Source organism: Trichoplusia ni, chromosome 3 (assembly GCF_003590095.1).
Source record: "Trichoplusia ni isolate ovarian cell line Hi5 chromosome 3, tn1, whole genome shotgun sequence".
In the NCBI taxonomy this organism is placed as follows: domain Eukaryota; kingdom Metazoa; phylum Arthropoda; class Insecta; order Lepidoptera; family Noctuidae; genus Trichoplusia; species Trichoplusia ni.
The window spans coordinates 6,708,652-6,723,934 of record NC_039480.1 but is presented as its reverse complement, the minus strand read 5'-3'; the positions used below and the strand labels follow the sequence as shown (position 1 = coordinate 6,723,934).

Here is a 15,283-nt window from a genome sequence, read left to right as displayed (position 1 = left end):
TCAGATCTTTACGTTCTCACTATCTGTTGCCTAAAAGTGCACGAAAGCACACCACAAGCAGTTCTCGGGCGCAGGTTCGAGTCTGTCTGAGGTGTGTAGTCCATCAGTTGTAAGTTTCATTAAAGGAATATTCTAGACTAATAGAACTATTCTTACTGTATGATAAGGCCTCAATGACGTCCTCATGCATACTGGTGGTAGTAAGAACTAGAACGAAAGATATATCATTAGAACTAAACCTTGGTTTTTAATCGATATCTTTCTAATTTCTACCAAAATGGTAGTATTTTAAAGACAGTAGTAAGCATCCCTTTGACCAAACAGCTGTCAAATGTCATTCCATATTCGTAAATCGCAATTGACAAGTGCCGAACTGTCCGTGTGTACTGTGCGCGAGTCCGCAAAGTGTATTTATTATTCTCAGACAAAACGAAAATAAATAAAATATTTAATAAATTATATTTTCGAAATAGTGTCGTTACTCTTCAAATAAAACCTCACACTTTACTCTTATCCTCATAAAAGTGTACGTCTGTGTTATTATTTTGAAAAAGTTACGTCTTACGAATCCAGTTGGTTTCTGCGCTCGTACGACAATTCACGGTGAGTTTTTGTCTGTCGAAGCATGAAACACTTCCCTGAGTTTCTATTTATAGGTTATGTATGTCGTTTATCGCTCGTTGGCCCTAAAATAATCATTTCAAGGTTGAGACGTAGACTTTGAACTCGACGAGAGATATCCAAAAAAAAAATCGGGCTGAACGTAACTGATATCGTTGCCTTTGCGAATGACAAGTATGTAAACAATTAAAAAAAAATAACAATGGCGGTAAAATGTTTAATTAGTAATTAGATCGACGGCGTAATAAGTTTTGTTTCCCAATTTTAATATTTCGCTATCAGAGTGTTGTTACTATTTAAGAATACGTCTAAAATGACTATATTAAAGTTAAGCTGAGTCATGGCTACCTAGAGCAAAAGTTGGATAAGATTATTTTTATTGAATATAGGTTAATAAATTTAATTGCACCTGTTCAATTTTCATACATTTATTATGGATTAAAGCCTATGGTTATAGAAACATGTGGAAATTAGTAGAACAGTTTTTGTACAGAGCAGGATATGATTTCAGATCATTACAACTCTTTAAAACTTAGTTTTCTTGTAATAAGTCTTTAAAACACAGTATTACCTAACCCTAATGAAAACATTTATTATTTTAATGTAGAGTAATTTCACACCATGTGTTTGTAAACTCATGTATAACCCGTTCATTATGATAATTAACTTAAAGAAGCTTGTTGAAATGAGTAGACATGAAGTTCCATTTCTACATATTGTTGTTTTACTTTTAAAATAGTGCAACTTAAATTTTACTAGGTACTTAGGTACTACCTACCATATTGTAATTTTTGCTTTTTTGTATTTTTTCCTTCAAGTGTACAAGCTATGTCAGACAGCCATTGACCAATAATATTAAGTGCTGTATTAAGAGATGGGCATGACATATCAATTTCTTTAACAGAATACAGAAATCTTAAAAAAAGACTTGCTTGTCATACCGTGCGATGACAATTTCACCAGACCACGATTTTTTCAACTCTTTGTCTTGATATAAATAAATAATTTATTTTCAATAATGATTCATTGTTTCTGTAATAAATTAAATGTCTTTGACACTGAAATTGTTTTATTTAACATTGTACTTGACTTTGTAAACATTCATTGTAAGGCATTGAAAACTTATAAATATTTTAATGGATTTTATTTGAGTGAGTTTCCTTGTTTTTAAAGTCTTTGAGTCATTCATGATTTCTGAACAATGACTTGTTTTCTTTTTCAAAATTTAGGTAGACTGTAAGTATAGTGTAAGGACATATAGTTTTTTTTACAACATCACAAATAGTAATAATCAACATATTCATTATTTTTTAATAAAAGTTTTGAAACCAGGCAATTAAACAGTTAATAAATAAGTAAAGACAGATAATTGTCATTCTAGCCCATATTGAGAGTACCAAGACTACCAAGCAAATAAAAAGTGAATAATAAAATGCAATTTGGTTCAAAAAAAAAACGTCGGCTTTGCCGCGTGATTTCCGCCGTTCAGGTAGTTTTAAATCTATACTAATATATAAAGCTGAAGAGTTTGTTTGTTTGTTTGAACGCGCTAATCTCAGGAACTACTGGTCCAAATTGAAAAAATCTTTTTGTGTTGAATAGACCATTAATCGAGGAAGGCTTTAGGCTATAAACCATCACGCTGCGACTGATAGGAGTGAAGATAGGTACAATGGAAAATGTGAAAAAACAGGGCAGGTATAAATCATAACTTATATCTTCTACCCACGGGAACGAAGTCGCGGGCAACAGCTAGTATGAATATATTTTGGCATCAAGCCTCTTGTCATTTTACTATATTTTTATTGACCATTAACATGACAAAAAGCAGTGAAAAGTACGGCGTTACCCTAGTATCTTGTACAATATAATGCTCGTCCATTGACATCAAACAGATTAATTCATTTGCATAATCTAATTATTTATAACACAGACTAAGATAAACTATTAACGTAGATATACTACGCTTTATGCATTTCTATTAAAACACGTTTGTATATTGTAAATATTTGTACAATGTGCTTTAGATGCAACCTTGTTTGGGATTACGTAAAGAAAACATATCTGTAATTGCTAATATATATTGCATAATTATTATGCTTTCCGCTTATCTAGATTACGTTAAACCCTAGTATAGTTCTTACTCTTAATTCTAGTAAGTATGAAATAGCATTAAATGTAATTTGTGAATATTTTTGCCAAAATCAACAGCCAATGTACTTAGCAAGCTAATAATGTAAAGCCGGTGATAAGAAGTGCTGTCTCTTTGGTTTTGACGTTCAAAAGGCATTGCTTTGTAGCCTAATTTTGATTTTTGGAAGAAACTTATACATAACTATATGTATAAATTGCTTATTCGTGTATAAAAGAAGAGTCAGTTAATTGCGAAACAAAAAACGTCCCGCGAATCGTATTTAGACATAAGTTTCCAATGACGTTTAAGGTCGCAGACAAAATACATTTTAATGTCCCAAGGTTTTTTAAATGTACAATTATGTATTAGTAGGTCTTGTATATTTTCAACCCTAGACTTCAAGAACTATTTAATAAAAATGCAAAATTATAAAAAAAAAACTACAGAATCGTTTACTGAAACTTGAGTTTAACGAACAAAAATTCTGTTCGTTCCATAAAAAAACAAGTTTTGACAGGTGTGAGGTGTAAAACATTTTTTTTCCTAAAAAGGAAGCATTTCAAAGTATACATTTTTACATAATATCTATTAAAGATTCACTTCGCAAGCATATTTGATCAACGATCACATTCATGGCCGCATAGATAATGTAACATAGTGATACTATCTAATGTTTATACTGTAATTATATTGTACGTATGTAAATTAATGTTGGCAAGTTCAACGACAGAGTAAAAATTAGAACGCGCAAGGTCACAGACTTTTATGCATTTGTTTTATTATACGTTTGTCAACAACTCACCGTATTTATAAAAGTAGGTATAATATTAAGCTTTCTTTGTTATAAAAAAATACTGACGTGAAATATAGAAGAGTATCTCGCAGGTAAATAACTGTGTAATATAGGTTTTTAATTAATTATTTATATTTATTGGCCTTTGTGGTCGATGCAATGGGTTGGAATTGTTATACATTGCTATGCACTGACTAAACGCTGGAGATGTAGCACACGACCGTTATATTTAAGTCAGTAAAATTCTGACACTACCCTCTTCGTCCACCGAGGAGGTAGGGATTCATGAGGATTTACCCGCATAACATAAAAAAATGGTTCTAATTAAAAATTATTCGATTGCACGGATAGCTGAGTTCACCAAGAAGGACAAGCATTTGTATGATCCACGAATGCTTGTCCTGAGTCTGGGTGTCTTTGTGCATGTGACTTGAATGTTTGTGAAACTCCGCGTACGAGGATTAAAATCCTTAGTGGGGGATTCGTAAAAGAAAAAAGCAGTAAACAATCATGATGTGTGTTTTGGTCTTAAAACTCGTTTCAAAAATAAAAAACGACTAAGAAAAACCAATGTAAAACAACAATAAAAATACAAGACTTCAAAATATCAACCATTTATTTATTTTAAAAAACTTTGTCTAAAAAGTGCTAACCCAATGAAGTATAGACCGAAGCAACACAAAACTATAAAAAAAAAACTATTTTCAGACGTTGTCAAAAAATTGAAAGCACCGCCATATTGTTTTGGCGCCATTATAAACCGCTCAATCTAAATACCTGCTGTATTGCTATCTATTGCCAATTGTAGTGACTGCCAGTTGCCAAGTACCCCATATCGCATGATAACAAATAATTAAATTATTACAGATTATTCATGTGATGTAACTATTAATTATTTTTAATTTATTACGTACCTATTATGAAATGTAAGATTCGTTTAGGGCAAAAACTAAACGTGATTGCAGTCGAATTACTGTCAAAACTCAAGTTTAATCTGCTATAAATTAAATAGTTAAAGACGGGGCCTACAGTAATTTAAAATCTCGTGTGATGTCACTTAAGAGTACGCTTTTTAATAGCAAGTTATGTTTCTAGCCCCCACTAAAAAACTTAATTACTTTATATCTTCATTACTTTTTAAAATTCCTGATAAAATGAAAAATATCTAGATATAAATCTGTCTGGACTAAACAAATTAAGGGCCGATTATTCAATCATAAGTTAACTTCTATCAGAGGAATAAATATGGCCGTTTGACATATTTTATATACAAAAACTGTCAAAACGCTAATTAAATTAAAAACATATTCGTCAGATAAAATCTATCTGGCGATTGAAAAATCGGCCCTAAGTTAAATACCATACCTTTTAATTATGAATTTAGAGTTTATTGTTTACGTACATTCAAATCCATATTTACTTTAATCTCTATCAGAATTATGTTTATAATTGAAAGCGTGCTATCTAAGACATTTACAAAATAACGACGAATTTATCATTTATGAGCAGTTTTAGCATTTTAATAGTTCCGTTTATAGCTATGATAGTGACGCTTTGATAATACGTGTTTAATCTGTGGTTACGCTGTTGTGTAGGTATCGTAGATTTATTTTTCAGAAATGTCATTTAATTCTAGTGAAGACCAAAAAAAAACCTAGATAGATAGTATATTCTTGATAGAGATCATCTAGCCTTTTTCCCAACTATGTTGGGATCGGCTTCTAGTCTAACCGTTCTCAGCTAAGAACCAGTGTTTTACAAGGAGCGACTGCCTATCTGACCTCCTCAACCCAGTTACCTGGGCGACACGATACCCCTTAGTTAGACTGGTTGTCAGACTTTCAAGCTTCTGACTATCTGTAACGATTATCAAAGATGTAGGAATAACAGCTGGGGCTCACAATTTAACGTGCCTTCTGAAACACGTATCTTATTAATATCTCGTTGATACAAAAAGCAATTAGGATGAAATTCTTTTGTAGAAATTCACGGTTTAATGTATTGATGTAGCTTCTTACATTTCTTTAAAAGATACTGCGATTCCTTTCTTCTTTCTTCGGCGGGTAAATCCCCAGGAACACCCACCTCTTCAGGGGAGAAAGTGGGTAGTGTTAGACTATTACTGACTAAACCTGAACCGCCGTGCTACGTCGTCTGTGTTTTTGTGTCGGTGTATATCAAATTGGCAATGCATAGCAATTCAGCACACTCCCTTTTTTCGGATAAGAAATCATATGACTTCTTCTATTTTGGGTTGAGCGTTAGGGAGTGTCAGACTCCTACTGACTAAAACCCACCCATGTTCCTTCCTTTGCCCGTCGTGTACCGGGGCCACGGTAAACCTTTGGGACAGTCTCACTGACACGGCAGGACGCATCGACCCCTGAGTTTGTTTCGATATTTCTTCTCAGGGCAGTCAGATAGGAAATATCGATTGTCCATCGTTCTCAAAAATGACATGTAAAAGTGATGATATACACCGTGATTTTTTAGTCGTCTTACAAAAGCAGCCCAGTTCATGTATCCGACGTAAAATACCCCTAGGCGCATTTTTTTTTTATTATTAACTAAGATAATAAGTACGAAGAAAATTAAACAAGAGAAATCTGAAATATACTCTTAAAAATGATAAAAACGCCGCCGCCCGCGCCCCTCACCATTGTTACAAGGCTCGGACCGCGCTCGCAACAAAGCTGTTTCTAAAAAACTACGAATTGCATCATAATATTGAATAAAAAATCAAATCTCATATATACCTATTTTTTTTATCATGAACGTGTTCTAGTCATTGGATACATGAACTGGACTGCTTTTGTAAGACGACTAAAAAATCACGGTGTATATATGTATTCTGACAATTTGTAAAGAATATCGTAGCAATTTCCATACAGACACATTAACACATTAGTTTCTTATTAAACATGGGCGTGTGATCTACGTTTTGTGACGTAGATATCAACTTATCTATAAACTCATTATTAATTACCTTGTGTCACTGTCAGCCACACATATATTATCGTATTGTATGTCCAGACAGTTGAAAAGGTCATTGCTAGTCATTGTTATCAAAGCATAAGTTTTACACTCGGATTCGCTTATTTATAAATAATAATAAGTTGTATGAGTGAGAAAAAAGTGACTCCTGTGTTAAGGAGTTTAATCATTGTGTCTTGTATTCCACAAATATTCAAGTCAAATGCACAAAGACACCACATTTTAAGTTAGTTAAGAATTACGGGTGACAGTAATAAGTTATTTAAGCAACCTTATACAAAAATGGTTTTAAGATGGGTGACCATCTAAACAGCTGTTCAGCGCCGTCATTGTCTCGTAAAGAAATGTATTATTTTTGTTAACTCTGTGGGCGAATGACCTTCAATAGTTTTGACAGATCGACGTTTGCTTTGTTACGTTTTAAAAGAATTTAATACACATTCTACATCTATTTATATCCCCCGACGCAAAAAGAGGGTATAAGTTTGACGTGTCTGTCTGTTTGAGACATCATAGCTCTCGAACGGATTGAGCGATTTCAATGTGGTTTGTGTGTTATTAAAGGAGTATTTTTGATAAAATTGCTAAAAACTCGTCATGACATCGATGGTCACCCATCGATTTACCGACCATGTCAAACGTCGTTTAACCTGTGGGCTGTGATAAATCAACTTGTTCAGTTTTAGCCACAAGCCCATTTTATTAATGAATACTATTGTTATAAAGCTACTGTGTTAGCTGTAGGATTTGGGGAAGCCTTTGCCCAGCTGTGGGACACAGTGGGCTAGATAAAAAAAAATAATGTTATAAAACGACAGAGTTTGTTTAGCGCCCTAATCTCAAGAACTACTGGTCCGACTTGAAAAATTCGCATTGCCGCGAGTAATAGCTAGTGTTGTTTATAAGCAAACTGGTATTAATACTAACTAGCTGTTGCCCGCGATTTCGTGAGCGTAGTTAGAAGATATAAGTTATGATTTATACCTGCCCTGTTTTTTCCACATTTTCCATTATATATTCGCTCCTATTAGTCGCAGCGTGATGATATCCTAAAACCTTCCTCGATGAATCGTCTATTCAACACAAAAAAATTCAATTTTAACCAGTAGTTCCTGAGATTAGTGCGTACAAACAAACAAACTCTTTAGCTTTATATATTAGTATAGACTAGTATAGATCAGTCGTGTAGTCCATTGTTATTACTGAAGGCATACAAGGGTACTATTATTGCTCAGCAGAGAATCAATTTGACCTAAATATCGCAATAATACTAATATGGAATGAATAACTGTATGTATGTTGGTCTATCAATAGTTTTTATTTGAAGAAGATGAACTGTCATTTCTTTTTACATGACTACCCAAATATATGTTGGTTTCATAGTAAAAATTCAATGTTGCCTCCTCGATTTTTTTAAATTTTCACACAACGCCATCTAGTCTCAAACTAAGCAAAACTTGTATAAGTACTAGACAACTGATAAACATACTTATATATTTCTAAATACATACATAATGAAGATAAATTACACCCAGACAAAAACAAATGTTTGTGATCATCACACAAACATTTGTCCTGGGAGAGAATCGACCTCACGACCTCCGGTATAGCAGTCAGGGTCACTAACCACTAGACCAACAGGCCAGTCAAGTCCTACGATTGTAAAACTTAGTTTTTTTGTTTTCAGGTAGTCCAGTAATGTAAACTTCAGCTTCAGAATGGCGGTGGGCGAGGCGCGCGTGCCTCTGCTGCACGGCGAGCGGCCCGCGCATCATGGTAAGTGCCACCCATCCCGTTCTATGCCTCGGGTCGGGTTGCAGGCCTTGTCGGAAATTAATTGTAACGTTACATAGCGATACGGGTTTTGTCAGTAAGAGTCTGACACTACTCGCTTCCTTTCATAAGGATATCGGTAGCCAAGATAATTCCTTTGCCTCATATAAAAAAGTTTCTGCGTGAATCAGTTATTTATAACTGTTTACTCACGCGCATATGTCGGGATTGCCCGACTAGTTTCGGACCCAAGCTTTCGTCGAGTATTTTATCGTACACATTGCTTTTTTGTTAATAGTTTTTTATAGTGACATTATTAGTGAAAATCTCAATAGCCTTGTTATGGCGGTTCAAGAGATGCAGCTCGGTGATAGAAAGACAGACAGCGCAGGATAAATAATAGCATTCCGTTGTCACCGTCTTAGCATTGAGCTTTAAGGCTCTAGACAGACGGACTGCATTTCATCTGCAATCCAACTACAAATTTGCATTTCGGATGCCGTTTGAACCGTCACACGACTGCACGCCGACTGCAATTGGTCCGTACGGTTGGTTTGCAGTTCTTACAGTCGTGTCGACTGCATTCAAACTGCATCCGAACTGCAAATTTGCAGTTGGATTGCAGTTGAAATGCGGTCCGTCTGTTCAGACCCTAAAAATACGATCAAGCTTTCTTTAAAGGCGCAAATAACCTTGTCTTGATGCGTAAACAAACTGTTTACCGAAGTTTTCTACAAAATAATTCTATTTTAGTATAAAATACAGTAGTTTTTTTAACAATCAAAACGCCTGCAAACGTCACACTTAATGAAATAATAATGCAAAACAAACAGCTGATTAAATGAACTGATAGTAATGTACTTGTTGTATTGCTGTCACGTTCAATGATAAGGACTAGTGATGTGGAGTGCGGATTTTGTTCGGATAAATATCCGCAGTGGTTATTTTTGGGATAGGATATTTAGAGGTCTCACAGTTGCACTAATTGATTTAGGAAGCGGTTAAAAATATTTTCAAGACAAAACTTTAATTGAAACTACTCAATCATGAGTTATGGAATTTGTTGCATCGTTTCTTTTCAACAGCTGTGAGTGTTGCCTATTTTAACGTTTAAAATAGCCTGCTTTGTAGTCTTAACTTAATTTCGAATTTTGCATTTGCTATATATCAGAAAAAAATATTTTTTATTCTACTCTACGATGGAAGGATCTAGTGTTTTACAAGGTGTACATTATTGAAAACACCAAAACCTAAACTTAAAACAAAAAAGAAAAATATCCGAAATATTGTTTTCGGATATTTATCCGCTTAAACCCCATCTCTATACCGTTAAGATAACTAAAGAGACACAAATAACAATAGTATCTGATAAGCATATCGACTACTGTTGATCTTAATATCACTGCGGTATTTTTACACGTTTTTATGTTAATATAACTATACTTCATTTACAATTAAATATTAATAATACAAAAAAAACCTTGAACAGGACTCGAACTTGCGACTCCTGGCTAAATTAAGCGGAGGTCATTCAAAATCAAAATCAAAATTCATTTATTCAAATTAGGCTACTAAGTAGCACTTTTTGAAGGTCACATTACATTGGACAGCACCCAGTTTCGCCCACCCATCACCGCTTCCTAAGGGCTTTTGCTGTGAGAGAAGAAACGGTGCAACAATCTCCCCCAGCAGCACGCTGTTATTCCAATTACAAAATTATTATTATTATATACAGAACAATAACAATAACAATTGACCAACTGTTCAAATTTTTCCATTGTATCATATCACGTCTTGTGGATTTTCACTATAATATCTGTGTCTAATTGCAAATATTATTGTTTTCAAAGTGCTTTTTGAAAAAAAGAGGAATTCTTGTTTGTATTTTTGTATTAAATAATATAGATCTAAAGAAGAGAATCCATAAATTCGAAAAGGTACTTTACTGAAGGTTAACAATCTTCAGGTGACTTTTTATTTAGAATTTGATGTTAAACTAGTTATATTTTCTGACAGTATCTAGGCATTTTTATATATATTTAATAGTCTGTTTGTGTGTATAAAATGTACTTCTTAAGCTTCTTTAGTCACGTCTTTGTCAAACTGATCCTAAATCCAAATATCCTACGAATGTTAAACTTGGTTCAAAGTGTTATTTGCTACGAATATCAAAATTCGGGTGATATAGTATTTGTTACAATGTCTAACTTCGTTCAAAATCCGTAGTGCTACGAATGTCAAAACTGGGTTAAAATGCGGTATACTATGGTGTAAGTTAGGTGGACATGGACATTTCGGAACTCCGCAACTAGAGTCATTACTAAATCATTTAAAAAGTGCCTGCTTAAAATAAAATCTTTTTATTTTGAAGACTTTCTGATTGTGTACAGAGCCGTCGATCCCCCGCGCGCCCGCAGACCACTCCCGCTTGGGGCGGGGCGTCATGGTTGTGACGTCACTGGTGGCGGGCGCGGCCGCCGGCGCTCTCGCTAAGACCGCTATAGCTCCTCTAGACAGGACGAAGATCAACTTCCAGATCTCGTGAGTAATATTAAAATGAATGATTCCACAAATCTCATACAACGCCATCTAGTCTCAAATTGAGTAAAGCTTGTATTATGAGTACAAGACAACTGATAAACATAACATACATATACATTTCTTGTTATATTTTTAAATTTAATAATACTCATATTCAGTGCAAACCATCGCGCTCATCACACAGACATGTGTGTGTGCAATCCAGAATTTCCTGATTTTGCATGTATTAATTTTCACGTGAAACAGTTTCTCGACCGACTTCAAAAAGGTGCAAGTTCTTAATTCGTCTGTATTTTTCGTATTACTTATCTCAGAGCTTCAAATTGAGTTAAACAATTTTCTTGATTTCATTATTATCATTAGCTCATTTGCTCCCATAACAATGTCATTAAGTTTGGCTCAGTACGTCAAGTTAATTCATCATTTAATCCTTTTATCAATCTATCACTTTCTAGTCAAACCCCCTACTCATGGCGAGCAGCGGTCGCCTTCCTAGTGTCGAGCGCTCGCTCGGAGGGCGTGCACGCGCTGTGGCGCGGCAACAGCGCGACCATGGCGCGCATCGTGCCCTACGCCGCCATACAGTTCACAGCGCACGAGCAATGGAAGAGGGTTCTGGGAGTCGACACGCCTAGCACCGCCAAGTGAGTCACTATAGCCCATCTTATATTATGGTTGATGTACACCCTGGTGTCAGAGTATACCCCGCCCGTAGTCCTCTGACGTGACGCAACACACACTTGAAACATTCTCAGGTGTCTTCCTTAGCTCTGTGGAGCACATTAGGACTGATGCCTATCAGGATAGCGGGATTATCCGAAAGGGTTACCGTGGACCCGATACATACGCGAAGGGTAAAGGAACATGGGTGGATGTTGGTCCGTAGAAGTCTGACACTCCCGTTCAACCCAAAGCAGGGAGGAATAATTTGATCAATCCAAAAACCGAAAGTCTTTATTATTCACATACATATATGTACCTACATAAAAAACACATGATGATTTTCAATACGTTAGGATATGGTGTGTCTTCCTCACGACATTCCTCAATTTTTTTTTGGAACTTTTAGTTTTTGTTGCGAGGTTTCGAACCTACGACCTTCGACTTGGTGATGCTACGGGTATACCACTAAGCTTCACTGGTAGTAATAATATTCAAGGCATGAGCTTGTAAGCATACTACTGCACAGTGAAAGCCTCTTCCCAAAACTTGAGGAAACCGTTAAAGTTTACATCATTTTTAACCTTAAAAGTAACCTAATCATGGAACCATTCATTTGTATTAACTCCTCTATTTATGTTGTCTGCAATATAGAATATTCGATCTATCTACCACATCATACTAAGTCTATAAGATTATCCCCCTGTCCCCAGGGCCGCCCCCCTCCTGCACCTAGTAGCAGGCTCCCTGGCGGGGGTGACCTCACAGTCGCTCACGTACCCGCTGGACCTGGCCCGCGCGCGCATGGCCGTCACCAACGCCGCTGAGTACGCCACACTGCGGGCTGTCTTCTGCAAGGTAGCTGCTGATGAGGGGCTCCGGACATTATACAGGTACTTTAATTTACTGTACTTAATTAGCACATGAGTGTATTTGCTAGCTGAGTGGTATTACCCACTGTTCGCGACTTAACGATGGTTCGATGCCAGCCTGGGACAAGCATTTGACGTGTCTGTCTGTCTAGATTTCCATTTTGTTTGTTTTGTATGAAAAGTGTATTGTGTGCGAGTTTTCTTCGACTTATTTAATAAATATCGGTGAAGCCGTTTAAAAGTTGTTGGTTGTGAAAGTGGGGAAGAATAATCGAATGTCTGTCTGAAAACAGTGTTGGTGGGAAAATGTTATTAGCAATTTGATTATCATCTCAGTCTTTGCAATAAGGTGCTTTGTAAAAGATGATGTGTCATGTATTATATTTGGGGTTTCTTTTAATTTTTTCTTTGGTTATACAGTGTTAATTACGACACCATTGCAGCGCCACGCAATATATCTTATACTAATGAATAGTTTATCTAACATTCCCCTCTCTCCTGCCAGAGGCTACCCGGCCACGGTGCTCGGCGTCATCCCCTACGCCGGCGTCTCCTTCTTCACTTACGACACACTCAAACACAAATACTTAGGTAAGTGGTAGTTACGTAAGTTTACACACCTCTTCCAGGGCAAAAGAATTCATGGATTAATGAAAGGGGACTTTTTAAGTCAAATCTAATGTTTCATAGGTTAGTTAGATTTGAGCAGCCGGGCAGCCGAAGATCGATCTCGGTGGCGAGCAATTAGGGAGGCCTATGTCCGGCAGTGGATGATATAATGATAGGTTTTTGAACTCAAAGGGTAAAGAAAACCCTGTTACTGCGGTTTCGCTGTATGTCTCATGACTATGGCTCTAGTTTGATATTTTCACAAATGATAATTTCTCTTGATGCTATATCAACAAATACTACAAAAAATGGTGATTATGGTTAGGTTAGGTAGAAGTGGAAGCGATGATGGGACGATCTAAATTTTAACCGCTCGGGTTGGTTCCATGTAGCCAGGACAGAGAATCGTTTAAGTATTTATGGGATAGCTTTGCCCAATAGTGGGACACAGTGAGACAGATAAAAAGAAAAGGCTAGGTTCAATCATTCGTAAAATAGATTCGTAAGACATTCTTATAGGAAATTTGTATTTCTTCAAATCCTTCAGTGCAGCGATTCTAATCGCAGACGTGACCAATTATACTACAAGTATCTAAAACAATGGGACGGCCATTAAAATCCACTATCCCTACAACTGTCACGTGTCACCCATTTATATTCCAAGTATAGTTACCGGCACGGATCTTGAGCGCTCGGCTGAAGAGAGGGGATCGCTTTGCGCATCGTATGTAAAACGCCAATCAATTGTGCGTACTCGTCGTCTTGTGATGCATGCAACTGCAGCACAGAACGAATTTCAACCAATCACGAGTGACGGTTATGACGCGATGCGCCGCGGGCAAATCACTGCGCTTAGCTCGCCCCGCGCCTCACTTCATACCGCAATAGGGGCTCAAAAAACACTTCTGCGTAGGTGAAGGTCAGCGCTCAAGATCCGTGCCGGTAACTATACCTAACACAATGAGATCTCCATTAAAGTCTGTCTGTCACGTGTCACCTGCCTCCCCGCAGAGCACTTCGGCGCCCCTCAAGGTGCGGTGACGAACGTGTTGTTCGGGGGCGCGGCGGGCGCGCTGGCGCAGACCGCGTCCTACCCGCTCGACATCGTGCGCCGCCGCATGCAGACCGCGCGACGACGCACAGACGGGTCCTACCCGTATGCTAGTATACGGGGGACACTTGTGGCTGTGTACCGGTATGTATTATACTAGCTCACTAAAATAAAACAAAAAAGAAGAAAAAACTCGAAAAGATTAACTTATAGAGATTCTTGCCGGTTCTCCTTCATAGCAATGATATTTTGGAACCGTACAACTAGAGCTATTACTGTGAGTGTGACGTTATGAAAGCGCCTGGAAAAAAGCCTACTTAAAATAAGAATTTTAAATAAAAAAACATCTACATTAACAAAAATGGTTTAAAGAAAAGTCATTTTAAAAGTGGTTATTTTTTCTCGTTTTATTTTTTCAATTTTACAATTTAAACCTTATTATTATAACCTGAACTGTTATTTTTATTACATCCTCTACACTAAAAGTTGATAAACATATTTCCCTACGTACTACAGATCGGAGGGCTGGCGCGGCTTCTTCAAGGGGCTCAGCATGAACTGGGTAAAGGGTCCCATTGCCGTCGGCATCTCCTTCGCTACCTACGACGCCATCAAAAGCACTCTCCGAGATATCGCCGTCCACTTTGACAGGTAGTACATACATACGTGGTATGGGGGCTAAGGTGTACGTGAGATGGGGGCTAGCGTATATAAGTGAAATTGAAGTTCTGCGTGTATTAAATCCTGATTGTTGCTGTGTGAGACTGTTGAACGTGATGTGGGGGCAAATGTAAGATGGAGTCTAAGTCAAAAATTATGAAGAGAAGCGTATAAGAGGAGTTAGTCGAATTTGAAGCTAAGAGAGACTGTTATAAGCGAAGTGGGGTCATATGTGAGATGGGGTCTTATCTAGGCCCGTAAACAAAATGGGTTAGTGAATTGGCCTTAAGGGCAACGTGCAGTAATGTTTGTATAAGAAATCCTGTACCAACGTCTAACGATGTGGGTGGAAATTTAGAAGAATGGGGGCATAATTGGACTGGGGTCATTGCAATATAGTTGTTTGTACGTAGATAGGTGTAATTACAATTTTTATTGATATTAATATTTCATGGTTGTTTCTGAGCGGAAAATGCAGATTTTCTTGTAAATTAATATGTTGTTTTTTTGGTATTTAATACAAATAATACTATGTTAACTATACGCTATGTTAGCTATACGCACGTATAACAACT

At 36.7% G+C, this 15,283-nt stretch overlaps 1 protein-coding gene across 1 annotated transcript; it reads left to right on the top strand.

The window, feature by feature from the left end:
* Nucleotides 1-341: 341 nt before the first annotated feature.
* Nucleotides 342-15,257, top strand: LOC113491664 (mitochondrial coenzyme A transporter SLC25A42). The gene is made up of 8 exons (XM_026868744.1): nucleotides 342-603; nucleotides 8,230-8,318; nucleotides 10,706-10,856; nucleotides 11,312-11,500; nucleotides 12,230-12,409; nucleotides 12,894-12,979; nucleotides 14,009-14,192; nucleotides 14,565-15,257. The coding sequence occupies exons 2-8, from the start codon at nucleotides 8,261-8,263 to the stop codon at nucleotides 14,701-14,703; spliced, it is 987 nt and encodes a 328-aa protein (XP_026724545.1). The 5' UTR covers nucleotides 342-603; nucleotides 8,230-8,260; the 3' UTR covers nucleotides 14,704-15,257.
* Nucleotides 15,258-15,283: the final 26 nt, after the last annotated feature.

Bases quoted from the DNA above. Each gene is read 5' to 3' on its own strand.
- LOC113491664 (XM_026868744.1), top strand. From the start codon at position 8,261: ATGGCGGTGGGCGAGGCGCGCGTGCCTCTGCTGCACGGCGAGCGGCCC. The intron at 12,410-12,893 runs GTACTTTAATTT...CTCTCCTGCCAG, and splicing joins GGGCTCCGGACATTATACAG to AGGCTACCCGGCCACGGTGC. The intron at 12,980-14,008 runs GTAAGTGGTAGT...GCCTCCCCGCAG, and splicing joins ACTCAAACACAAATACTTAG to AGCACTTCGGCGCCCCTCAA.